The sequence below is a fragment of the Topomyia yanbarensis genome, chromosome 3 (genome assembly GCF_030247195.1).
Source record: "Topomyia yanbarensis strain Yona2022 chromosome 3, ASM3024719v1, whole genome shotgun sequence".
In the NCBI taxonomy this organism is placed as follows: Eukaryota; Metazoa; Arthropoda; class Insecta; order Diptera; family Culicidae; genus Topomyia; species Topomyia yanbarensis.
In genome coordinates this window covers 108,287,790-108,313,718 of record NC_080672.1, presented here as the reverse complement: position 1 = coordinate 108,313,718, position 25,929 = coordinate 108,287,790, and the positions used below count along the sequence as shown (strand labels likewise).

At 38.6% G+C, this 25,929-nt stretch overlaps 1 protein-coding gene across 7 annotated transcripts in view; it reads right to left on the bottom strand.

The window, feature by feature from the left end:
- LOC131693026 (guanine nucleotide-binding protein G(s) subunit alpha) overlaps positions 1–25,929 on the bottom strand; it is a 57,869-nt gene that overhangs the window by 16,242 nt on the left and 15,698 nt on the right. For 6 of the 7 annotated variants that reach the window (XM_058980487.1, XM_058980493.1, XM_058980488.1 and 3 more), the window contains exons 2-10: positions 15,459–16,066; positions 15,025–15,186; positions 7,123–7,219; positions 6,940–7,060; positions 6,684–6,812; positions 6,443–6,622; positions 6,255–6,379; positions 6,107–6,180; positions 5,896–6,042 (exon numbers count right to left, since the gene is read on the bottom strand). In XM_058980487.1, the coding sequence (XP_058836470.1) occupies positions 5,896–6,042; positions 6,107–6,180; positions 6,255–6,379; positions 6,443–6,622; positions 6,684–6,812; positions 6,940–7,060; positions 7,123–7,219; positions 15,025–15,186; positions 15,459–15,575 (1,152 nt within the window). In that variant the 5' untranslated portion in view covers positions 15,576–16,066. Of the gene's footprint in view, positions 1–5,895; positions 6,043–6,106; positions 6,181–6,254; positions 6,380–6,442; positions 6,623–6,683; positions 6,813–6,939; positions 7,061–7,122; positions 7,220–15,024; positions 15,187–15,458; positions 16,091–25,929 lie in introns of all 7 variants that reach the window. The other variant, XM_058980492.1, reaches the window with a different exon arrangement.

Genomic DNA, 25,929 nt, shown 5'->3' with positions numbered 1-25,929 from the left:
ATCGAATTCGTATTTTTGATGCCAAACATCTTTAAAATGCATGAAACGTCGAGATTTTATATTATCACGATTTTTTTTTTTTTGGAAATCGACTTTTTGGGACTTTGCCGATTTTGCACCTTTTTGCCTTTCTCAATAGAAAGGTATTGCAATTGCTCTGAAAACCGACATTTTAACGGAGGCCCGGAGGGCCGAGTGACATATACCATTCGATTCAGTTCGTCGAGTTCGGCAAATGTCTGTGTGTGTATGTATGTGTGTGTGTATGTGCGTCTGTGTGTGTGTACGCGAACACAATCTCACTCACTTTTCTCAGAGATGGATGAACCGATTTTTACAAACTTAGTCCCAAATGAAAGGTGCAACGTTCCCATAGGCTGCTATTGAATTTCTAATGGATCCGACTTCCGGTTCCGGAATTACAGGGTGATAAGTACGAACACGCAGAAAATGTCGATTTTAATAAATTCTGCAATGAATGTATAAAGGTGAAAAATTTTCCAAAATATGACCACAACTGCTTCGATTTGTAGTATTAGGTCACTAACATCCATTCAAAGTCTATTTGGCCACATTGGCCACCATCCTCGGTTCCGGAAGCCCCGGCGGAAGTATCTAAATTCAGAATAACAGTCACATCGGTTTCTCGGAGATGGCTAGACCGATTCGTAAATGAGAACTTGGCCTCAAATGAAAGGTATTGCGTCCCCGTAAATGGCTATTTAATTTCATCCCGATCCGACTTCCGGTTCCGGAGTTGCAGGTTGTGGCGTGCGATCACATAGCAAATTGTGATTCAAACCGATACTCCGATGAAAGCAAAAAAGGTAAAAATTTCGCTAAAATGTCTCTCAAACAACTTAAATTTGCTGTTCTAGGTCACCGACGGCCAACCAAACTTTCGTTGACTACATTAACCACCATAGACGGTTCCGGAAGTGCCCGGGAAAAGCGGCCATCTTTCATAACTAGCAAACTCATATCAGTTTCTCGGAAATGGTTGGGTCGATTTTCACAAACTTAGTCCCAAATGATAGCTATATTATCCCCACAGATGTTTATAAAATTTCGCACGGATCGCTTGTATGGTTCCGGAAATATAGACTGAACGGTCCGGTCACACATGAAATTCCCATATAAGCCTGAACTCATATTTTTTTTCAAAGGCGGGACCCCATGAAATTTCAGAAATCGAATTCGTATTTTTGATGCCAAACATCTTTAAAATGCATGAAACGTCGAGATTTTATGTTATCTCGAAAAACATTTTTTTTATAAAAATCGACTTTTTGGGACTTTGCCGATTTCGCACCTTTTTGCCTTTCTCATATAAAGAAAGGCTATGCAATCACTGTAAAAATCGACTTTTTAACCGAGGCCCGGAGGGCCGAGTGTCATACACCATTCGATTCAGTTCGTCGAGATCGGCAAATGTCTGTGTGTGTGTATGTATGTGTGTGTGTATGTGTGTGTGTATGTGTGTGTGTGTCATTTAAACTCACATAATTTTCTCAGAGATGGCTGAACCGATTTTCGCAAACTTAGTTTCATCTGAAAGGTATAACGCTCCCATAAGCTGCTATTGAATTTTTAGTTGATCCGATTTCCGGTTCCGGAGTTACGGGTTGAAGAGTGCGGTCACACAGCAAATTCCCATATAAACTGGTACCACCATGATGTTCAAATGATGTAAAACATATTAAAATTGATGTAACATTACTCTAGTTTGCGGGTCTGGATCACTAATGATCAATTAAAGCAGCTTTGACCACATTGGCCACCTATGACGGTTCATGACGCCCCCGGGGAACTCGCCAAGTTCCTAAGCTAATATCACACCCATTCCCCAACGAATTCTCTACCGATTTTTACAAACTTGATTTCAAATGAAAGATACAGTAATGCCATTGACTGCTGCTGAATTTCATTCGGTTCTGACTCTTGCTTCCGGAGTTACAGCGGTGTTAGTAAGGATACACTGGAATTTCCCATATAAATCGGTACAATCGTAATACCTCAGAGGCTAAAAACTATTGAAATGGTCACCAAATAACTTCTAATCGCAGATCTAGATCACTGATTGCCAATCAAACATTCTTTGAATATATTGTCCACTGCCGACGATTCCGGAAGTCCGGAATTCCGGGCATATTCCACAATTAAAGTCACATCGGTTCTTCGGTGATGACTGAATCGATTTTCTCAAACCAAGTCTCAAATGGATGGCAAAATATGCAGTTGAGTATTGCGTCGCCGCCCCTCCCCCCACGTGTCTTGCCCTTACACCTACCTCCTTCATCACTTCCCTCCCCTTGGACCACCCTCACGCCCACATTTCCTTCATCCATCCCGTATACCGAAATAAGATGAAGGATTTCTGACGCATCCTCCACTCCCACTCTACTAACCCCCCATTCCCTACACGTTCAAACCCATTCCACCAACCTTTCCAAATTATAATCACATGAAGATAACATTGAACTCATGCTTATTAAGCTAATTAAATATTATTCTTTTGCCTTTCTCATATAGAAAGGTTTGCTTCAAAAACCGATTTTCTAACCGAGGCCCGGAGGGCCGAGTCTCATATAACATTCGACTCAGTTCGCCGAGATCGCAAAATATCTGTGTGTATGTATGTGTGTATGTATATGTGTATGTATGTATGTATGTATGTATGTATGTATGTATGTATGTATATATGTATGTATGTATGTATGTATGTATGTGTGTATGTGCGGATTTGTTAACAAAATGTCCACATCGGTTTCTTGGAGATGGCTGAACCGATTTTTACAAACTAAGATTCAAATGAAAGGTATAATATTCCCATAGGTTGCTATTGAATTTCATTTTCAACCGACATCTTGTTCCGGATTACGAGTTGAAGAGTATGGTTACAAAACAAAATTTGTTGATTTGTCCACATCGGTTTCTCGGAATTTTCTGAACCGATTTTGACAAACTTGATTTTAAATGAAAGGTCCATCAGCTGCTGTTGAATTTTGTGTGGATCCGAGTTCTGGTTCCTGAATTACAGGGTGATACGTACGATCACGCAGCAAATCCCGATTCTAACGAATTCTGCGATTAATTGGTGAGGTGATTTTTTTCCAAAATATAAACACAACTGTTGAATTTGTAGATCTAGGTCACCAACAGTCATTCAAAGTCTCTTTGGCCACACTGGCCACCATCGACGGATCCGGAAGCATCCAAATTCAGAATAACGGTTATATTGGTTTTTCGAAAATGGCTAGAACGATTTGATCAACTTAGTCTCAAATGAAAGGTGTTGCGTCCCCGGAAACTGATATTAAATTCCATCTCCATCCGACTTCCAGCTCCGGAGTTACGGGTTGTGGAGTGCGATCACATAGAAAACTCCGATTCAAACCGATACCTCGATGAATGCAAAAAGGTGCTCTTATATATACTTACCAAGTGTAATAAGAATGAAAGACATTTCCATAATGTTATATTGTACGAACCAGTTATTAAATCATAGTTTGGAGAAATGAGAAAGGCACAATTGCACCTATAGGTGGATTAAAACGGTTTTTTTTTTATAAAATTGAATTATTTTGACCACACTTTCCATTGAACTACCCTTTGGCTGGGATAACTGCCAAAAATGCTAACCCATGTGACTAAATTCATTGTCAAGGTTCGATTGTCAAGATCGATAGTGTCAAACGACGACGTGCTTACATTTTTTTAGAAAATTAATTAAAAATTATTTTGAAGTTTTAAAGGTTTAACTTATTTAGGTTATATTGTCATATTTAGAAAAAAAAAATAGCTCCATCGGTTTGTGACATTAAAGGAGAATTTTATTCTTCATTTAATGGCCCAATAGAGCGGATGAGATGCAATATTTTAAGATCGTCTGTGCACGACTGGCGAAGAGTTTTCAGCACTAAATACACGTCAGTGCAGTAAAGCAGAAACATCAACGGTCACAAGTAGCTTCCAAGCGCTATACCTGGCAATCTCCAATGACAACTATTACCTCTCGATCTGAGAGCTTGGATCGAAACAGCTACCAAACCTACTGTTGATTCCAGATTTCTTCATCTTATCGATTGTTATATTAAAACCGGCGGATAGGTAGGTGTAAATAATACAAATTGGAGCGCGACATTCCACGTAGGATGCTAGACACGGTAGGTCACTGTTCAGCGTCCAGGCGTAAAGCCATGCGAATCGTGGATTAGGTTTTTTATTTCGTTTAATTGACACTGCTGAGCTGCGGATCTTTTAATATTTACAATGTGCAAATAAAAATAAATAAATCCAATTTTATTGCATATCCAATCGCATCCTGTGTACGCGATTTGTTACTTCGCGTCTTTCATGTTGGATATCCATTAGCTGCATCGCCAGCTGTTGTTTGGGAATCACTTATTCCGCTTTCTCTCGATTTATCAATTTCGTCCATGCAATCCTCGCTATTGATGTTGTATGGGTTTTCACGATTACCTGGTTTGAGTTGTTTGTGGGACCTACGGATCACGATCGTGTATCCGTGTTTTTGTCGTTGGTGCTGGCAGTTGATTGGGAAGTAGTAGGCGATCACAATGATCGGACACGCTGTTCGTAGGTTCTGTTGGTCCAGCATTCGTTGGTGTCAGAGCTGCAACTCCGGTTGTTCGTTATTTAGTAGATGCTGATGAGGGCTGTGTGTTGAGTTTGCTTGCACTTGACGTTGTTTCTTTAGGGGTTGTTGTACATGGTTTCCTGTAGCGTGTCTTCTTGTTGCAGAACTGGCACGTAAGGGTCTGTCCTTCATATGTGCACAGCGTGATTTGATACTTGATTACGCCTCCTATTTTGCATTGAAAGCTCAGGTATGAAGGAATAAGTTTCGTCACTTGCATCCTCACTACACGAACACCGTTAGGTTTCAAACTTAACGGATTCCACCGTTATGTATCCCGACCTGATGTAACCCTTATACAATAGAAAAAAGTTGGTCAAGAAAGGGTAGGTCTACAAAACGCTCATTAGACTGATTGTCCTCTGCGACCACGAAACCTGGACAAGGACTATGCTGGTGGAGGGCCAGTATTTTTTAACAGAAGGTGTTGTAAACGATATACGGTGGAGTGCAGTGGAAGACAAAATGTGGAGATGGCGTATGAACCACGAATTTCAACAGTTGCATCCATCGTTCGTACAGCGTAAATTGGGTGGCTGCAGTGGACTGGACATGCCGTCAAAATAGTGAACTACAACCACAGAGAACAGACATATAAGCTAGAACAAACTTTCCCGAAAAACCTGTGTAAATATTTAAATAAAAGTACGTTGAAAATCACCATCGCATACGGATTTGCATGCGTGAGTCACCATTGTATCCAAGTTCGCACACAAGTCCCGTATAGCGATTGCTGGCCGATCGAAGCGCCAGCCAGTGGCAAGCTGCTACTTGCTGTTGTCATTTCAAAGCGCCAGTTTTATTTCTTACATAAGTTGAAAACTTTACTTGTATGTCAGTTCTCAGTGCTACAACCCGTTAAAATTGTTTTCGAAATTAATCCGACAGATAAAAGAAGGAGAGGCGCACAGAGAGCAAGGTGAATCGACCTGGTTGAAGAAGACCTGTGGAGTCTTTGTGCCCTGCGAGGCAGTCAACAAACAGCCGCTAATCAAGTAAACAGGAGACGACTTCGTGATACAGCAAAGGATAGCATTGCTTTGTCAGTAAAGAGAGACCTCCTTGCTGCGCTAGGTGACACGTCAAATATTTTGCAGCGGCGAAGAGGGATCTCCACGCGCAGCAATTAATAGTTTTCTATATACAAGATCCATAACTCAGTTAAGTTAATACATGAAACCGCGTCAAATAAGCAAAAGTATAAAATAAATAACTAAAAATGTGTTCCAACTCACCTATAACAGCTCGTATTGTCGCAGATGCATTCTCTGAATGATGTCTCGACAATCGTTGAAAACTCTTTTGATGTTTTCGGTGTCTACCGCACAGGTAAAGTGCGGATAGCAATAGTGTTTGCCATCACCACTGGCTGTCGATATACGCTACAAATTGGAGAGGTGTATGTTATTTTATGTACTTTTGCACTATTGGAAAGGCAATAGTTACCAAAAATTCATCTCTTATGAAATATTTCGCCCTAATCACTTCAGGTTCCTCTCCCATTTCGCAAACGGCGTCAGCTGTGTGAATAAATAGAAGGTATAGTTATATTAAATTTAAACTAACCTGAATAATTATTGCAAGCGTAACTTACCCGGCGTCTGGTAACGATTGAACTCACTAAAATAGTCGGAAAGTTTGCTCTTGCCAGCTTTGATTTTCTCCGCTAACAAGTCTTGTTTGTTTAGAAACAATATTACAGATATTGTCCGTAACCATCTGAAAAGTGGTCAATTCATCGATAAGTTTCATGATGCACAGTTTTCCGAATCTATGTCTTACCGATTATTCCAAATACTTTTGAACAGTTCCAGCGATTCTCTCAGCCGATTCTGTGTGGGATCCTCTCGCAGGACCATATTATAACTAGAACACGCCGTCACGAAAATAATTGCAGTGACATCGTTAAAACACTGGATCCATTTACGTCGCTCGTCCCGCTGACCACCGACGTCGAACATGCTGAGAAATTTAAACAATTGTTTATGCGGTTTCTAGATTCAAACATTGATAGAAAACTTACTGAAAATTAACCTTATCAACTTGAAACCTAGTTTCGAATATACCCGACGTCAAGACACGACATCTCAGTATATCCTGCTCGGTTGGAGTATAATTAGGCTGTTTGATTTCACTAACACGATCCAGAAAGCTAAAAATTGGAAAATAGAGATTATTCAGTGTACTAACTTTCGTCAACTGGCACAGGATCTTGGTACGGTAAGTCATAATCGCATGCCTACTATTAAATCTACGTCGTCAACCGGCAGATCACTTACTATTTAGCACAATCAATTAATTGGTATTCATTCGATCGCTCGTAGGTTTGCTGCACGCCACGATCTTTCCACAAGTCTTCGGTATTTTCGTAGAACTCCGGTGGATAATTGAAGTCGGGACCTGTTGAGAAAGTGAATTCGTTTAATTATATGAATTATATAAAATATTACGTTCAAGTTTACCTGACGCATAATCTTGTATATAATCTACTCTTGCTTGGTTTTCTGGTTTCTCTAATGGAATAGGAGGTGTTAGTGTGCTCATTGCACCGGTAATTGTCTGTAATGTAAAAGAAATTATGTCCAATTAGTGGTTTCCATTTAATGTTACTGGAAATCGATCATTCACATCCTGTAACTATCGAACAATACAACTGCTAACACAAAACCGTTATTGGTATCGAAAATATCACGCTAGTTTTTAAGTTGCCCCTTGGTGAATGAAAATGAGCGAAATTCGATGCAAAACAGTGATATACCGTGACATGCTCTAATACCGTGAGGTTAAGAAAGTTTCATGTTCCAAACTGGCATAAAAACATCAAGTTTCAACAAATGTTCGCATTTATCACATAAAACGGTTTTATACACGTTGGACACGATTATCTGGGAATTCGATTATCCTTGAGCCACAGAGAACAGACATATAAGCTAGAACAAATTTTCTCAGAAAACCTGTGTAAACATTCGAATGAAAATACTTTACAAATCACCATCGCACACAATTTCGCATACGTGAATACCCATTGTATACAACTTTGTACACAAGGCCCGGATACTTTCCAGGGTTCTAATCGAAGTTTTCGTAGCATTCAAATGGATACTTTTTCAAAATTTCGATTGAGCGCTTATCCGTATTTCTAGGGTTTTTTTCTCCGAATTTTAATGCAGGATTCTAGAGAAGCTTCCTAGAAGTCTGGTGGAATCGTTCTCAAGATAAAATTCTGCAAAGTTTATCATTTATTCAAGATCTTTAATGAAATCCGGTGTAAAGATCTAATGAATATCCTGCTCTGAGTTTCCGGTGGACACAATATTGCTCTTCTCCCATTATCCCCTTCAATAATTGATTCCTGCTCAGAATTCCGACTATAACTTTTGGTTTCTACAACATATGATTACAACGACAAGTAAAGCTAATAACTGGGACTAATATCTTTCATGAGCACTAAATGTTATAAATATTATCAGTAGAACAGAAGTTATTACAATTAATCTGATTGGGTACCGATAGTTAATTGAAAAATTATCTTGAAAACTCAACGTAAGGGTCAGGTATTTTCTATATAGTATGTGTATGCAAAGTTTTAAATAAATCAGTTAAGTTTTTTTTGTATGGCAGTTAACACCACAAATCGTGTTTTTCCAGAGCTTGTTGTAGAATGAAAAGGCTGTTCCAGAGACCAGTAAACTTAAGACGGTATGCACAAAAAAGAGTTACTGAATCACATATTGGTTCTATAGTCAGACCTATATAGACCATCCTCTGAATAAGCTTTAATTTTGATTGGAATGCCATGATCTTCTCTTTTCTACCAACTTACAAGGCACCGTTATGCTAGTTTTGATCTAACAATTGTTGTGTGCAGATCCACTGTAGATCCAATTGACAGCACACCACCTTGAGGACATCCGCAGACCCGCAGTTTCCTTATCTCTACTTGTCTTAACGATTAGCACAGATGTCGCTTACTAAGCATTGCGTGTATCCAGTTCGTGATATATGAAGGTACTCGATGATCTCGTGCTGCTCCCAAAATTGATTCGAAAGACACGTTGTCAAAAGCACTTTCAATATCAAGAAAAAAAACTCCTAAGCTTGATTGGTTATCCTCTTTGAAAATGAACTGGAATGATTTCATCTTCTCCCGGGGACTTATAGTAAAACTTTCAATCGCCCATTTGACCGATTGTCACAAATCTACGAGCAAATGCCCGAAAATCAAAACTACCTAAAAAGAATTCAGGGGCAGTTGTCAGTGGTGGCTACGTCAGCCTGGAAAGTGTGTGTATCAAAAAATGTTTAGTAGGTACCTACTACATCTTCGTCAGACGAGTATTCATCATTAGCAATTCTAATCGAACTGACATCAAAGTTTTTCCATTTCGAAAGTAACTTATTCAATCTACTTATCTCGCTGAGACGCGAGACATTTGTGCAGAGGCTTTTCCAACCACTTCACGCAGTGGATCGAAGGGCATTTCTGTGTGCGTTACGAGCCGTCTCTGCGTGTGCGGTTCCAAACTCTTCTACATAAACAACAAGTTTGGTATTCTACCAAGGTGTTCCTCTAGAAGCACGCATAATTCGAAGCGGGCATGCCTGTTGGTATGCTGCCATTATGAGTGAGTTTGTTTTATCCACGTTCTTATCTAAGCCGATTGGAGATTCAATTTATTTATGCACTTCTCTGTCATATCGCGCAAATCTTTGGCGGTTTCCAGCATTAAGTATGTGCAGATTTGTACTACTCAAATGTTCCAGATGTTCGTTGCCTCTCAAATTGATATCTGAGCTGTTCCAGACCAGAGTTCTCGAACCATGAGCCGACACTTTTGCGGGAATTTGCTTCCGCATACACGCGTTATTTAGCGTGCTGGATTGTTCCAGCACGTGCCGTGCCATGCCGTGGACTGAATGGCTGGCAGGACTAAAATATGCCAATCGCCCTAATACCCATTTCGGGGTTTGCTATAGGTGATTCTAAGCCAATGTGTTCGGTATCTTCTAGTGGCTGTACAACAAGTACTGATGATGAAATGTGTAGTACTATAATCGAGTATGGTTAGAGTAGCACAAATTAATCATCAGCATAAACGTACAGCAGCTATAAATCTATCCCGCCTTGTGCAGGAAGGAAAAGCTTCCATAGCTTTGGTTCAAGAACCGTATTTCCATAAAGAAAATTTCTATGTTGGAAAGCTACTTAACTCCGTATTCGTAGCTTTCAACAAAAAGGCGTGTTAAATCCACGTGAAATGTCTCGTACATGTATACATGCGAATAGTACTATTGACGCATGTCTTATATCCGACCTCACACCTCGCAATACTTGTGCTGTTACAGTCAATATGGCTGCTGATAACATAAACAAGAAATGCGTCTATTGTTCGGTATATTTGTCGCATAATGAACCACAACCTTCTAAATGGTTGTATCATACTGTAACAGAAATGGGTTTTCCCTCATAATCGGCAGTGATGCAAATGTCCACCACATAATTTGGGGCAGCTCAGTTTGAGAGGTACTGAATTAATGGAATACTTAAGTAGTACATATCTGCACATTCTTAATGCAGAAACCCGTCCAACATTTACACGAGCTGGCAGAGAAGAGCTGTTAGATGTAACTTTCTGCTCTGACGGTATTACGTATGAATTGGCAAACTGGCTCGTACCAAACTAACTCGAACGCTCGTTATCAGATCATAAGTACATCGTCTTTGATTATTTAAACGTCTTGCTAGATATCGTATGTCTATGATAGGTCTCACGTCTCAACGAGACTAATAGATTAAATAAGTTACTTTCGAAATCTAAAGACTTTCATGTTAGTTTGATTAGAACTGCCAATGGTGAATACTCGTCTGGCGAAGATCTAGTACTCAACTGTCTTTTTGACACACACTTTCCAGGCTGTACGGAGCCATCACTAACGACTGCCCCTGGTAGTTCTGATTCTTGGGCAGTAGAATTGTGACAACCGAATCGATCAAATGGGCGATTGGAAGTTTTGCTCCGTATAAGTCTCCGAGAAAAGATTAAATCATTCCAGTTCTACTACAAAAAGTATATGAACATTTCAAGCATATTTTGAATAAAGTTCTTACTTGTAGTCTTGCAATAGAATACATTCCATAACGGTGGCGGGAAATAACTGTAAAATTAATTCACAAAGGTGGCCACGTCACTTATGAGGAGAAAAAGAGCTTTAGACCGATCAGTCAGATTCTTCCTTCTCAAATCAGTGGAACGTTTAATCGACCACTACATTCGGGATGTTAGCTTGGGTGAGCTGCATGCAATGCAACATGCATAACAGTGGGGGAAGTCTACTACCACCCTGTTACACAATGTTGGCTACAACACCTATTATTACACCCGCTCTCACCCTATTATTACACCCGCTACAGTCAGCAGAGCATTTTCTAAGCTGAAGTCATCGTCCAGTCCAGGGCCCGATGGAATTCCATCTATCGTACTAAAAAAATGCTCTGATAGTCTCCAGCTTCCATTATCAATGCTGTTCAATAGCTCTCTGTCATCAGGATTGTTTCCCGACTTATGGAAAAAATCATACATTTTCCCAGTGTTCAAAAAAGGGAACAAAAGCGAAATTTCGAATTATCGCGGAATAGCTGCATTATGTGCAGTGTCTAAGTTATTCGAACTGATTGTGCTCGATTTCATCACTCATAACTGCTCTAACTACATATCCGAGACTCAACACGGCTTCATGATTAAACGGTCAACTACCACAAACTTGGTATCTTACACATCTTTCATAAGTCAATGCTTGCAAGCAAGACTGCAGGTAGATGCCATATACACCGACTTCTCCGCGGCATTCGACAAAATTAATCATCAGATAACAGTTTCCAAATTAAGCAGACTTGGATTTAATGGCTCCTTCCTGGACTGGCTCCACTCGTATCTAACCGAACGTGAAATGGCAGTGAAAATTGGCGACTGCACGACTCCACCATTTGCCATCAGCTCCGGAGTTCCTCAGGGTAGTCATCTCGGACCATTCCTATTCTTGCTCTATTTAAACGACCTAAACCATTTGCTTAAGTGCAAGAAACTATCATTTGCCGATGACTTTAAACTATTTCACCTTATCAGGAATGCCAAAGACGCAGAATTCTTGCAATCCCAGTTGGATGTATTCACCAATTGGTGCTATTCCAATAGGATGATGTTAAATGCCTCCAAATGTTCGGTTATATCCTTTACTCGCAAACACTCGATAGTTAATTTCGACTACAATATCTCACAAACCGTTCTCAAACGGGAATCATATGTTAAAGATTTGGGAGTCTACTTAGATCCCAAACTAAACTTCAAACACCATATTGAGTACACTATTTCTAAGGCCTCCAAGCTGCTAGGATTCATTTTTAGAGTCTCCAAGAACTTTACCGACATACATTGTTTAAAAGCACTCTATTGTGCTTTAGTCTGTTCTACACTCGAATATGGCAATGTAGTCTGGGCACCTTATTACCATAATGATATTCAACGCATCGAAGCCATTCAGCGCAAATTCGTTCGTTTCGCACTTCGTAGACTCCCATGGAGGGACCCACTGCACCTACCGAGCTACATAGATCGTTGTAAGCTTATTGATCTCGATCTCCTGTCTGTACGCCGAGATGTTTCGAAAGCAGTTTTCATCGCCGATTTACTGCAATCTCGAATCGACTGCTCTGAACTTCTGCTACTTTTGGACATAGACATTCATCGTCGTAGTCTTCGAACCCATCCTTTCTTTCGCATTCCGTTAGCCAGAACAAATTATGGCTATAACGGACCTTTCGTCAGTATGTGCCGTCTTTTCAATCGCTGTTCCAACGACTTCGACTTTCATTTGTCCCGTAATGCCATCAAAAAATCGTTTTTGAGCTCATTATCTTATTAGCTGTAGTCTAGTAATAGTTTCATAGTAATTAAGATTTGCTGTTAGCTTTAATTGTAGTTATAAGTGTTGAATTGTATCATTTGGATATTTGTTATCTGTTGATATAAAAGATGAGGAGGTTTTATGCCTGCTGGAGAGAGAGTTAAAGCTAAATTCAGCTCCAGCGGGCTTTTCCCTGCTCCCAAATAAATAAATAAACAAATAAACAAATAAACATTGAAAAAGCTTTTTCACAAAAGCAATGAAGTTTGTCTCGATACTGGAGGTGCTTTTGACAACGTGTCTTTCGAATCCATTTTGGAGCACGAGGTCATCGAGTACCTTCATATATCACGAACTGGATATACGCAATGCTTAGCAACCGACATCTGTGCTCATTGTTAAGCCAAGTAGAGATAAAGAAACTGAGTGTCTGCTGATGTCTTCAAGGTGGTGTGCTGTCACCACTTCTATGGATTATATCGATTTCAGGATCAAGAAAACTTTCATGGCCTTCGGCCAATGTAGACGGGCTTTCGGCAAATCTTGGGCTCTCAAACCCAAGTACATTCAGTGGATCTACACAACAATTGTTAGACCAATACTGGCTTACGAGTGCCTTATTTGGTGTCAGAAGGGAGATGTTATGACAATCCAATCAAAGTTGAACCATCTTCAGAGGATGGTCTCGATAGCGATGACTGGTGCGTTCTCGACAACACCTTCTGCTGCTCTAGAGGCACTTTTGAACATAAAAACACTACATATGTTTCTGAAACCAGAAGCAATTTCTGATGCATATGAGTGAGTTTGTTTTATCCACGTTGGCTGCTGGCCCCACATGCTTACTTAGGATGAGTATGCTCCAACATGGTTGCTTAGGATGAGTATGATGTTACATTCATAGTTTTCCTTTTCGAGCTTTCAATTTGAGAATTCCTCTTCATGAGGAATGGCTGTCTAGCTGGATGGAGCGACAACTTGGACGTCAAAGAATTTGTTGCATTTTTCCAAATACAATTGCAGTATTCTAGTCAGGTCACTGACTGGATATTGCAAACTCAATTATCACATGGCTGCTATTCAGCGTGCTGAGTATTATTCATGTGATCTTTGTGAATCCGATTGCAGAACATCATACCATTTGCTATGCAACTTCCCTGTAGTAAGCCAATTGCGCATCCGGATTTTTGGTTCTCCATCCATAGATGAACCTGTGCACAGAGAGCCGATACTAAAGGATATGCTATTGTTCCTAACCCAGTATGGTAAAGAGCCACAGTTTTAGCCGTATTTGAATGACAATATCTCTGCGGGGATGTTGTCGTTCTGTTACCTCAATGTCCCCTCGGGGGTGTTGATATATTCGCACATAGTTTAAATAAAAATTCTAAATCCCTCTGGGGATTGGAAGTTTTATTCCTGCTATTGTAGCACCTGCAGTTCGTTCAGCATCCTTGCAGAATGCTCTGTTTTAATTGTTCTGTGTTGTTATTTTCCTTACCCCTAACCTTACCACTTCGCCAATGCTTCCTATCAGGGAAACGATGAAAGGGCGATTAAGGTCAAGGCACAAATCTCCGATCAACATAGGGAACGTGCCATTGGAACCAGACGCTACTGATTCCTGATGATCCTATTCCACGCTTTTCTAAACGTTCTTCCTTCATATCCTTGATCTTTCTTGAGCTTTATGGCTCTTAATATTAAAATACTTCATGTCTTCCGGTCCCTTACTAATCGAATGTCGTTAAAACATAAAACGAATTTACTCACTTTTAGGTAAGTATCGATAAAAACATTCTTTACTGGAAACAATTTTATATTTTTGCATGATTTCGTTTTTAGTAGGACTCAACGTTGAGATTACAATTATGGACATTTTCAAACTGCTAAGCAAGTTTTCGAGCCTTTTCCCCGTTTGTAAGGAGTGTATAGTCACCTTCTTTCAAAACTGAAATTAGTTTCTAAGGTTTGTTAAGGACTTTAGAATGTTTCCAGAAAGATTTAGAATATGGTTTGATTTGCTATGCTTAACTTCTTTTTGTAGATCCTGATAGATACATTTCATAGCAGGATCCCCAGAACGTTGATATTGACGTCTTAGAATATTGTTCAATCGAATCAGAAGTTGAAGATTGGCGTTAACAGTATTAGTATTAAATTTTGTCTGTTGTTAGTACTGATAAATTTCTAGCATCAATTATTTCTTTATGTTCGATTAGATCGTACGGTAGCACCCCTCCCTGGGCAAATACAACCAACCAATTAGTTTTACATAGAAAAATGTGGCTAAAACCAACTTAATCCTTGCCAATCAGCGTTTTCACCACCACGTGTGCTTTCATAATGGATGCACATGTAGATAAGGGCAGCAAATGAACAACTTTCGATAATGGTAATAATATTGACGATTATGTATTAGCTAGATGTACCTAATATACTGAATAAAACATAACACTCACCAATATGGCATCTCTGATATTCTTTTTTATATCCTCTATTTTCTGTTTCCTTTCTGTATCGGAGAATCCGTTAACATGCAATATTCTCATTTGTTTTACGATTGTTGATTTGCCGGACTCGCCGGCACCCAGTAGTAACAGTCTATGAGTGGCTCTGTAAACCTGGAAAATTTGAAACAGGTAAATACAGAATGAGAACAAGAAAATAAGTTGTTATACAATTCTACTGTACATACAGTCAGGACTGATACAATTGGACAAATTGTGAGTTTGCCACAACTGTGTCGGTATAACTATAATATGCGCCTGAACGGCATCAACAAAAAAATTAGTTCGCACAGCTTCCAAATTTCTATTAGAGTCCTGGGTGTGCCGAGTAAACCAGTAAATAGCGACAACCGCCAACGAAAAAAAAATCTTCAATCGATACCCACCTGTTTATCTTTCTGCAGCTGTCGCGTGATGGCATCGCTCCGTCGTTTCTGACTTTTGGTGTCTTCAGAACTGTTTGAGTCCGACTGTTTCGATCCGGCTGATCCGAAGCAACCCATCGCTGACCAGGGCGCCCACCAGCAGGTGGCTCCGCCTTCCGGTGACGTATCGGGAGACTCTGCCCCCCGTGCTTCACCGTTCCGAGCCAGTCTAGCTGCGGTGCGATTATTTTACAGAATCCGTCTTTCCGAACTTGCTCAATGCCGCCACCACTCCGTCGCTGTTATTCCGTGTTGATGGTTCCGTGTAAGGTTTGAAAATCTCACCGCACTGCCTAATTATTATTGTTGTTTGGATTGTAGGGTTCAACACAAAACACTAGTAGGTACTCGTACAATTTTGATATACACATCTACCCTCTCGTTTGAAACCAAATTGATCACAGTGAAGTGTGAGGCGTGTGCTCCGCTCTGTGTAGTCCTCGTTGTACACCTACACACGACCGTTTCTCGAACACACGCTCACGGGCGCGCACACCACACACGCACCTTGTAGTTCCTGGCTTCCGTTTGCAACTGCCACTGTTACTGGTTGCTGCCGTTTGAAATATCTACGTGTCGGAAGAAAACAAACACTATATTTTTGCTCAATTAAAATCGATTCAGCATTTCTACTAATCAATCTTCGACTGGCTAGAGCACTTAAATCTAATCGGTTTAATTATACATGTTTAGCCAGCTAATCACACTACTAGAACTGCACGGTTCTGTACTATTTTTAGCCGTAGTCGTTGTGATTGCGCTTGTGTTTCCGTCCGTTCATTTGTCCAAACGTTGTTTTTCCCTCTCTTACTCAAATATATTCGCCGCAGAAAACCGAGCAGCATTTACATTCGCCGCCGCCCCACGCAGCATTTGCATTCGCCTGTGCACGATGTAGCTATACTTACAGTTGTAAGTAGATCCTAATTTCAAACTAATCACCTTCATCAACAACATATCGAAATGCCACCAACTAAAATACTATACAATCTGAACATGAAAAATCCATTGGGAATTGGCAGGACAATATGTGAAACCGAAGCATTGGAAAGGATTTCCACACTTTTCATTAACGGGCAGTACTTTGATAAAACAACGTGAAAAATCTTCCGCTTTTGGCGGAGTTTTTCCTCCCTCTAGCTCTTTCTCTATCTCTCTCTCTGCGCTCCTTTCTCGCTCATTTTCTCAATCGACTTGTAATATCAAACGGAGATTACAACGGTACCCGAACCGACCTTAAGCTTAAGTGAGCAATGAGTGTTTCTAAATGCAATTGTGGTTTTCCAGTGAAATCGGCTAGAGCGCATGGGCTGGGTAGAGAAAATGATTAAAATGTTGAACACACAACAGCGGGAAATAGTAGGTGCATAAGAAACCCTATTATTACATGCAATTATCAATCGCATTCTTCCGAACTTATATGCAGGGTTGAGTATAATACAAGGTGTTCGTTTTCTTGTTAGGAACTGGGTGTTGCGGACTCACTCGATATTCTCGTCAAAAGGGAGTCACATCAGAAACTGCCGGTCACGAACAAAGCGACTTAGCGGATGAATATTTCTTCTTATTTTTCGCTGTCTTTTAATAATCTCTAAATTAGCATAATCCCTTTGGTTTGGGAATTCGTTTGAAGTAAGTATATTGAAGGTATAAAATTTCTTCAACCATCTGCAAATGATCGATATTTTTTCAAGTTACTTTTGAACTTTTTGTATACTTGACTTCTAGTTCCTGAATTACAAGGTGATGACTACGATCATACAGAAAGCTCCGATTTGAACAAATACAGCAATGAATTTAAAAACCTGTTTTAATTCACCAAAGTGCCTCTCTCGTTTATCCTAACTATCATTCCAAGGCTATTTATGTTCATTATTGTGAAAACGTCTACTTGTGGTATAATTCTACTTGTGGTATCCAACGGGCAGAAATCTTTAAGTATTTCAGTAATTCTGGATAAAAATTAGATTAGGACATAAGTAAGATTGAGGGATTCCCTTTGAGGTCTTTGTCTTCTATTCATTACTCGACCGATGCAACATTTTCTACTCTACTCTTGCCATAGAAGTCTAGTAAAAACCGTTAGCTTCCGATATGTACTGGAACATTTGTGCAAAGTATTGTAGTCGAAAGAGAAAGTAAACAAAGAGAGGCTCTTAATGTTACTTAAGTCTTAATCTAAATTTTCTCAATTGACCATTATTGACCCACTGCATAGTGGTCCTAAAGCGCAAAAAAGGATTTTTCTAGAGGGCGTCAAAATTGTTGACTTTAGCAATTTGGTGTCTCTAAGAAAGTTTCTTGGGATAGAGCTCCCCTTCTTTCCGTCTTACCGAATTGATGATTAATCCTCCTAATAGTGAGTTACGAAATTTCAATATTTCAGATAGAAAAATACTTAATTCAATAAAGTAGTAGAGAAACTCATTACAAACCCTTTATCTGAAGGCTTCAACTCTTTAGTTTTTAAGTTTTTTGAGATATAGGGCATTATTTATGAAAGGTCCCTTAAAACTAGTCTTTTTATCTTAAGTTTTCTTCTAATTTTTTCCATTACATAAATGTTCTAGAACATTGTTTGGAATGTTAAACTGCGTTACTATGCCGAAGACGGCAACTTGCTACTGCTAGTATGTGAGGAGATATTAACGATTTATGATTAAAATTAGGTATTTTCCAATGCCGATAACTTTTCTACGGGCAAAAACGGGCAAACCACTCGGAAAACAAATTAAAATGCAAGAAAAGCACAACAAATGCAGGAAATATCAAATCTTCTTAAGGCATCCCTCTATGGAAATGCTCTAGTTGAAGTTTGTCTCACTCCGTCATCAAATCCATTTGATTACTCGCCATTTGAGTGCACTTGCGCCATTGTTATGAAGTAGGCGCAACGGAATCATCAGTTTCTAGTGTCAGACGTATGCAGTGATGTACCGATGGGAAAAATTCCATCTTCCCAGGTTTTTATTTTGGGTTTTAACCGGTCTTTTTCCCAAATCATTTTAACCCGACCCAAACATGGGATGAGGTTCATTAACCGTTTTTAAAATCTAGCATTTATATTCGAATGACCGAAAATAAAAATCGCCAGGATGTTTTTAAAAAACCCAATAAAATATTGTAGAACGTAAAAATCTAATATAAAAATTAAGCGTCAAAATCGGATAGGGGTCCTTCAGCATAAGAATCGCTTAGTAAGTTCTCACCCGAAAAGTAGGCAAGGATGAACCTCCAGTATAATTCTCTCGCAGAAAAATCCGTATAACGTTACCCTTGAAGATTAAAAGTTGAATAAAGACAAGTCCTTTGTAAGAATGGGATATATTTTTAGGGCTTTTATACTGAAGGTTTTTTTAATCGACTCATATCTAAAAAAAAGAGCTACTTTCCGATTTTTACGCTTGAAGTTTATATCCTATTTTTACATTCTAATATATTTAAAACGGGTTTTAAGCATTTTTTTTTTCATTTTTATTTTGGGTGTCAGCAGCCATTCTAGCATGTTTTATATAATTTAGATAAATTTTATATAGCAAACAATAGTCATAGTTAGTCTGACTAATGTAAATCAGAATAATAGCCACTTTTATCGTATTTGTTTCTAATTTTAGATTCTGATCCACTTTTAAAGAAATTAGGTAGATATTCACTGAAATTACCTACTTTTACAGTATGAAACGCAATCGACTTAGCTTGAAAAATGTTGAACAGCTAACATATCACTTATTTAACTACAAAATTGGTAAAAAAAGTGGGATCAGCGATTAAACAATGATTAAATTGACCAAAACCCAAAACCAGAATTTTCAGATTTTATTAAAATTTCAAAAAATTGCAAAAAAAACCACTCTTCCCATGAAAAAACCGTTTTAACCGGGAAAAGGCCCCAAAATTATAAAAAAAAACCCGATTTGGTACATCACTGGATGTATACATTCAGGTTTTGAACAACAGTAACTTTCGATTTACTGAAGACGTGCTTACAAAAGTAGGAAAGGCTAATTAATGCGATTTTAACCTTACTTTTCTGAACTAATGTATTTGATGACGGAATGAGATAAACTTCAACTCGAGTACTTCTATAGAGAGCCACCTTGGGAGTTCTGATTTTTTCAACATTTGTTGTGCTTTTCTTTCACTTCAACGTGAATATCTCCTCACATACTAGCGATATCACGTTTTCGTCTTCGGCAAAGTAATGCAGTTTAACATTCCAAACAATGTTGTAGCACATTTATACAATGGAAAAAATCTAGAAACAATCGTATGATGAAAAACCTGTTTAAATCCACCTAGTAGTACAATTGTGCCTTTCTCATTTCTCCAAACTATGACTCTATGGCTGGTTATGTTCAATATAATTGTGGAAATGTCTATAACGTTCTTAGTACACTTTGCACTTATACACAATGGCTCACCAGCGAAGAACTTGATGAGCTACGTGTCGACGCAGGAAAAACGTTTCAGATAGAGGAAATTTTGAGAATATTTGCATTTTTTTCAAATATTCTGAGCAAAAAATCTGAAATTAGGTGGAAGTTTTTAAAACAAATTACCAACATTCTACTAAACGCTTTATTATTAGACGCAAACTTTTGTTTCATATCCGTAAATTTAATTTATAGTTTCCCTATTTCGCAATCATTTCTAATTGAGTGCGAAATTAATAATGTAAACCGAACTTTCAGTTACGACTGCAAAAGTAAGGCTTTCCTGTTGAAAAGTGCTTAGTCAAGAATATTTCCGATATCGCAATCTCGAAGGAATGTCTCAAAATAATTTGTAATTTAGCGCACATCAAACAAATCAAAAGCAATTCATTTATCGTTATTTTGAATGAATGCTCGCCCATCAGCAGCCGTCAACCTTCCTCAGTCACGGTCTTGGTGAGCTAATTCCACCATTTTTTATTCTAACCAGTATAACTGATAACTGCTCCTTCATCTCCAGCTTCCTCTTCAGTATCGTCCAATAATCTCCAATCGTTCTACCATTGAAGCAAGTCATAGATCTGACCATAGCAGAACTCGGCCATCGTGGGACTTAATGAAAAGAAAAATCCGTTTGTTGAGCTAAACTCTTTTATATATCTGTGAATCATATCCGTCACAAAAATGCAGATTTTCTTGCCACAGGAACAATTCATTTTTTTCTAGAATTTATCCGTGAGATCAAATTTTAATGTGCTAGGAATATGAATTTATTTGAAATCGGCTTTCGCATAAGTTTCATCGTCGGTCTAGAAACATCCACCGAATTCGTCAGCACTTTACCAGCTATATGGTAGCTACAGGCCCGGTTCCGTTTTTTGTTATTGGAAGCTACTGTTAGGTTTTATATCTGGAATAGCGTTTTGTTTTGTTTCGAGTTTTTCCACATTTACTAACTCCATTATATTTCAAGAAATAATAATAACCTCTTAACAAACTCTGTTCGACGCTTACAGCATGAGCGAAGAACAAAGCAAAGCTCATGGCATTTCATCGTCACTTCTGGAGACAACAAAAAGTCAAAACATAATTTTCACATAAATTTCAAAAAAATCTTGAATCGACGAGTCATATCCAAAAAGACTTGCAGTTTTATCAAAATACAACCATCTCAACAGCTCCCAAAGAATTTTCTGCGAGTCAATAAAACCCAACTGACAATTTTCTTAAAATATTTTCCATTTTCTGATGCGCGTTGATTGAGAGTAAAATATACATAATATCTTTAAGCATTGTGTACAGTCGAACATCTAATTGCTATTAATGACTGGTAGAGGTAACTAACATAACAGAACTTATCGTGACAAGATTTCCTTCATTACATCTCCCTTATTCCTACCGCGACCGATCCAACGACCACCCTGATGCTAGCTATGTATAAGAATGACAAAACACTAGTATGTAGGTACCTTACACGATAACTATCGTGTCCGTCGCTTCCCAGGGATCATTCTCGCATACCTAGAGCTTAACAGAATGCACGTTTCTATAACACAAATAACTACAGGTCGCTCATACCCACTTCTTGATTAGTATCATTCGAAGCGTGATTTTGTTTCGCTATCACTTTATGTTTTACTTTCGTTATAAAAGAAGAGTATAGAAATTACCCCAGAAGTCAAAGTGACTATAAGTCATAACTATAAGTCATAGTTAGTGTTCTATTTTTGATGCATTTTTCAATATATAAAATGTTTTTATGACAAAAAATATCCATTTATTCTATTAAAAATAAATTATAACAGATTTTACAATAATTTTAATTCCAATTGGATTTTTATGTGCCATAATAATTGAACACTACCGATGATTTTTATGATGTCGTGGAAACCATTCAATAAAGAAGCCACAGCAAACACTTCAGAAAATTCATCTAAACATCGATAAAATTTCATTTTTTAATATAGGATCATTCTATTCGAATTATGGAATTGGCAGGATTCCATTTCATATTTGGCATCTATAAGAAGAAAAAATCGTGCTCGAAAACAGACTTACACAAAACTCGTTTGATTCATCAGCTAGAGGCCACACAACGTGCAATTGTGTTACAATTTGTACTGAGTTGCAAACAGTATAGAACATACCAATTTTATAATGTCTGTAAATGATTAGACGAATTTTAATATAAGTTGACTAAATAACGTTGAATTTTGCCACGAGATTAGTTGTCTCTATTTGACATTCACCACTAACTCTTTCTATTAAACCTGTTTATGGATGAACCATATAGTATCGCAAATAACTCTCAGAATCCAACTAATAGTCTATGATATCATCAATTTCAATAAAACAAATCGTCAAATTCAACAGGATGACAAAATCGAATCTTACGCTGTAGAATACAAATTTTGATTGACAATAGAAATAATGTATATTATTTTATTTAAAATCCGGTTGTACGTGCAAATGCTAATAACAAATGTATTTACTGTTACAAGAATAGTCTCGCAACACTGTTAGGTGGATTAAATTGTTTGTTTATTTATGTATTTTCCTCTCATTCGATTATAATCACATTTCGAGTACCCCCTACATCCAATAATTTTCATTATTTTATTCGTGCACTTTTTTTCCTTTTGAGTCGTCTTCACCACCCCAGTATTCACCTGTCTGCGGCACCAGTCGATAGCTTACGAAACACACAATTCTATCTTCATCATGCCAATCCTCCGGAAAGCATTATATGGTTTGGGTATCATGCAATAAATACAACGCTGCAACTTGTTCGTGTAACCAAAAACGTTCGATTATGTGACTGGACTAGCTAACGAAATTTAATCGACTTCTTGTATCGTTGTACTGAACCATCCGTCGCTGTCGTTACGTGTCATTATATTGACGGCGACGGCACTGACTGACGAAGCTGCTGTGTCGCTTGAAAACCCTTTTGAAGCAATATCTCGAAAATAAAAATTAATAAAATAGCAACTACGTTTTAACAGTGCAATATGTAATCATATCTTGGAGAAGAGGTGAAAAACTATGCGACTCCATTTATTAGGACGCGATGGAGGCATGTGGTAATATTTGTTCATTGTAGTCCGGGCTTAAGCTTCTTATAGCGTTTTCGTTTTACCTGGTGCTACACCGGTTTAGTACAGAAAAAGAGATAGACCAATTACACCTAAGTTTAAATGAATCCACTGCCTTTCTGATTCCATGTCGTAAAAGGACTATACAATTTTTTTTACAGAAATAGCGCTCCTGCAGTTTTGTCACTAAAAACTAGAAAAGTTGAAAATCCGTTTGCAATCTTGGAAGAAAAAAACCATTTTTGTTTTGAAATTTACCTGTTACTATGCAAATAAAAGAGTTAGAAACTTTATTGCTTCGGTAAAAATAAGCATTTACAATAGTTCCCTCTAGAGCCAAGTATTTGTGAGAAATAAACACATAAAAAGATACTAACGGGTGTTCAATAAAAAATGAGAATTTTTTCAATCATGTATTTAAAAAACAAAAAAAATTCAATGGATTCAGTATTTTTTAATAAAAACATAATGTTTATTCTCCAACAAAACGTCAATGAATATTGGAGAAGGGGCCCTGGTCAGCCGTACGACACAACTTAGTTGCGATGCTCTGACAAGAGCGCTGGACGTCACTGACGTCCATCTGCCGGATACAATTCCGGATCCTGGCGGTCTTGGTAGTGCTTCGTATCCCTGGCTCGCGAATTATTTTTGTACACTAGGGCACTGAGGGAGCCGAATAAATCTTCAATAGTACGGCACTGGGGCAAGTTGGTCGGGTTCCTTTCTTTCGGCACGTACGGTATCTTTTTGTGCTCAAGATACTCCAGCGTCTTCTTGCCGTAATGGGAAGACGCTTTGTCCGACCAGAAGACGGCAGAAGAATTTGCTGAAGACACTCCTTCTGGTACACTTGTTGATTGATGGCCAGACCGCTCAGATTGAACCACGGCTTTGAAATCCCTCTGTCCGATATGGCATTGTACAGCATAACTTTTTTTAAACATATGCTGAAGGTTGGACAGAGAATGCGCAAAAATCGCAAACGAAAAAAGCAGTGTTTTTCCACACCGTGTGTTAGATCTTCATAAAAATCAAACAGCTTATGTAGTATGTTGATTCAGTACTGCTACACGGTGTGGAAAAAACTGCTTTTTTATTTTGCGATTTTTGCGCATTCTCTGTCCAACCTTAACCTTATATTTTACTTCGGGGGTGTGGCCGACTTGTTGCTGGAATAGTAGCTGTCATTTCCTGGAATGTGGGTCTTCGAGAGAGGAAAGTAACTTTCGTCGTTCAGCATGAACGACGTCCCGCGGTTGTTCTTTGTTATCCACCGGCACTGCGATTTCACGATCGCTATCTGCTCGTCCGTGTATTCGTGGAACCGAGACTTCTTCCGACAGATGATGACCTCCACCTTGAGGGTTCGGTGAATCAAGGTATGGGAGCATTGATATTTTCAGCCGGCATCGTGGAAACTCGTTCCGTCTTTGTTGTCGAACAGCTTTTTCAACACTTCCTTCTTCTTCTTCGCTACCTGCCTTCCGCTCCACGCTCAAGGATGCCAGGATCCGGTAAAATGTACTCACGGGCACGTTTTCGTCTCGAAAGTGGTCTACCGTATACTTTTTTCCACGATGACCATGCGTCTCGTAAAACCGTACAACACGCTCGCGGAGTGTTTACTGTTTCGACGCCATCTTCGATTGAACTGACAGCACCCGAGCGATAAAAAGCGTATAAAGCATCAATTATTAACTTTTTTCATATCTTTGGCTTAATTTGGTCTAGAAACAATCGGTGAGATACATTTTGAAGGAAATGAGTCTGCGAATCTAGAAAAAAAAATTTCTCTATAAATAGTAGTTTTCTTTTACACTGTTGCCAAATATGCATGCTATATTTTTTTAGTTAAAAAAACTGCATTTTTCTCACAATTCGTGTATTGTTATTTTGATAATGCCATAGTGTTTCTCAGATAATTTTACACAGGAAAACATCTAATACATCAAAATAACTTGAGCCAATCCCCAGACACAGTCATTTGAAGCAATAAAACCATTTGAAGCAAAAAACTCGTTTCTCGCATATTTCAGTAACCAAGCAGAATGTCAAAATTCTGTAAACGCCATTTTGCAGAGATTTTTTAAACAAGTAATGTGGCATATCTAACTCAGTTTACCCCAAATGGCGTTTGTCACAAGATTGCACAACAGCGACGAAGTGATTATTGCGTGATCCATAAAATCGAAAAATAAGATACAAGGTGGACTTTTATGTAGAAAAGTGTCTCAATATCAAAAATTTAAGCATTTCATAAAATAGAAACACAGCTACCAGTAGAAAATAATGTTGGCCACTTATTTGACCACGTTTACCTCTTAGCGCAACGCAAAAGTGACCGTTTTTAATAACGTCGAAAGCGACAAGCTGTCTTCGTACGATTAAAAGTGAGATGCAAAATTTATCGCTTTTATAATTAGGCATAGAGAGTTGGCATATTACATTGTTATAGTAAATATTTCTTAGGGATGGGCGATACTCGTATCGACGCTGACGGTATCGATATTTTTCTTCAATGTATCGAGTATTTTTGTATCGATACTTCCAGGTGGCATAAAGTATCGGTATCGATACTTTCCGAGCGATACTCGCGCGTGGTATCGTTTGATTTTTTTTTCTTTCTCTTTTTTGAATATTTGTCAGTCGCTTCAAATATATATGAATGTAAGAATTGGATATAAACATCAAGCAGTGGGGCTCCGATTCCACTTTATTTTTCGACACGTCCATGCAAGAGGAAATTCGTATGGAATTCCGGATCACCTGCGCTTTCTGGAGATCCCTAAAATATTCATAAGTAAATACCAACACATTGACTGCCATAAAATGTTCTACACTGATGGGTCACGAATCAATGAGGCCACTGGCTTCGGTATTTTCAACAATAACACCTCGATC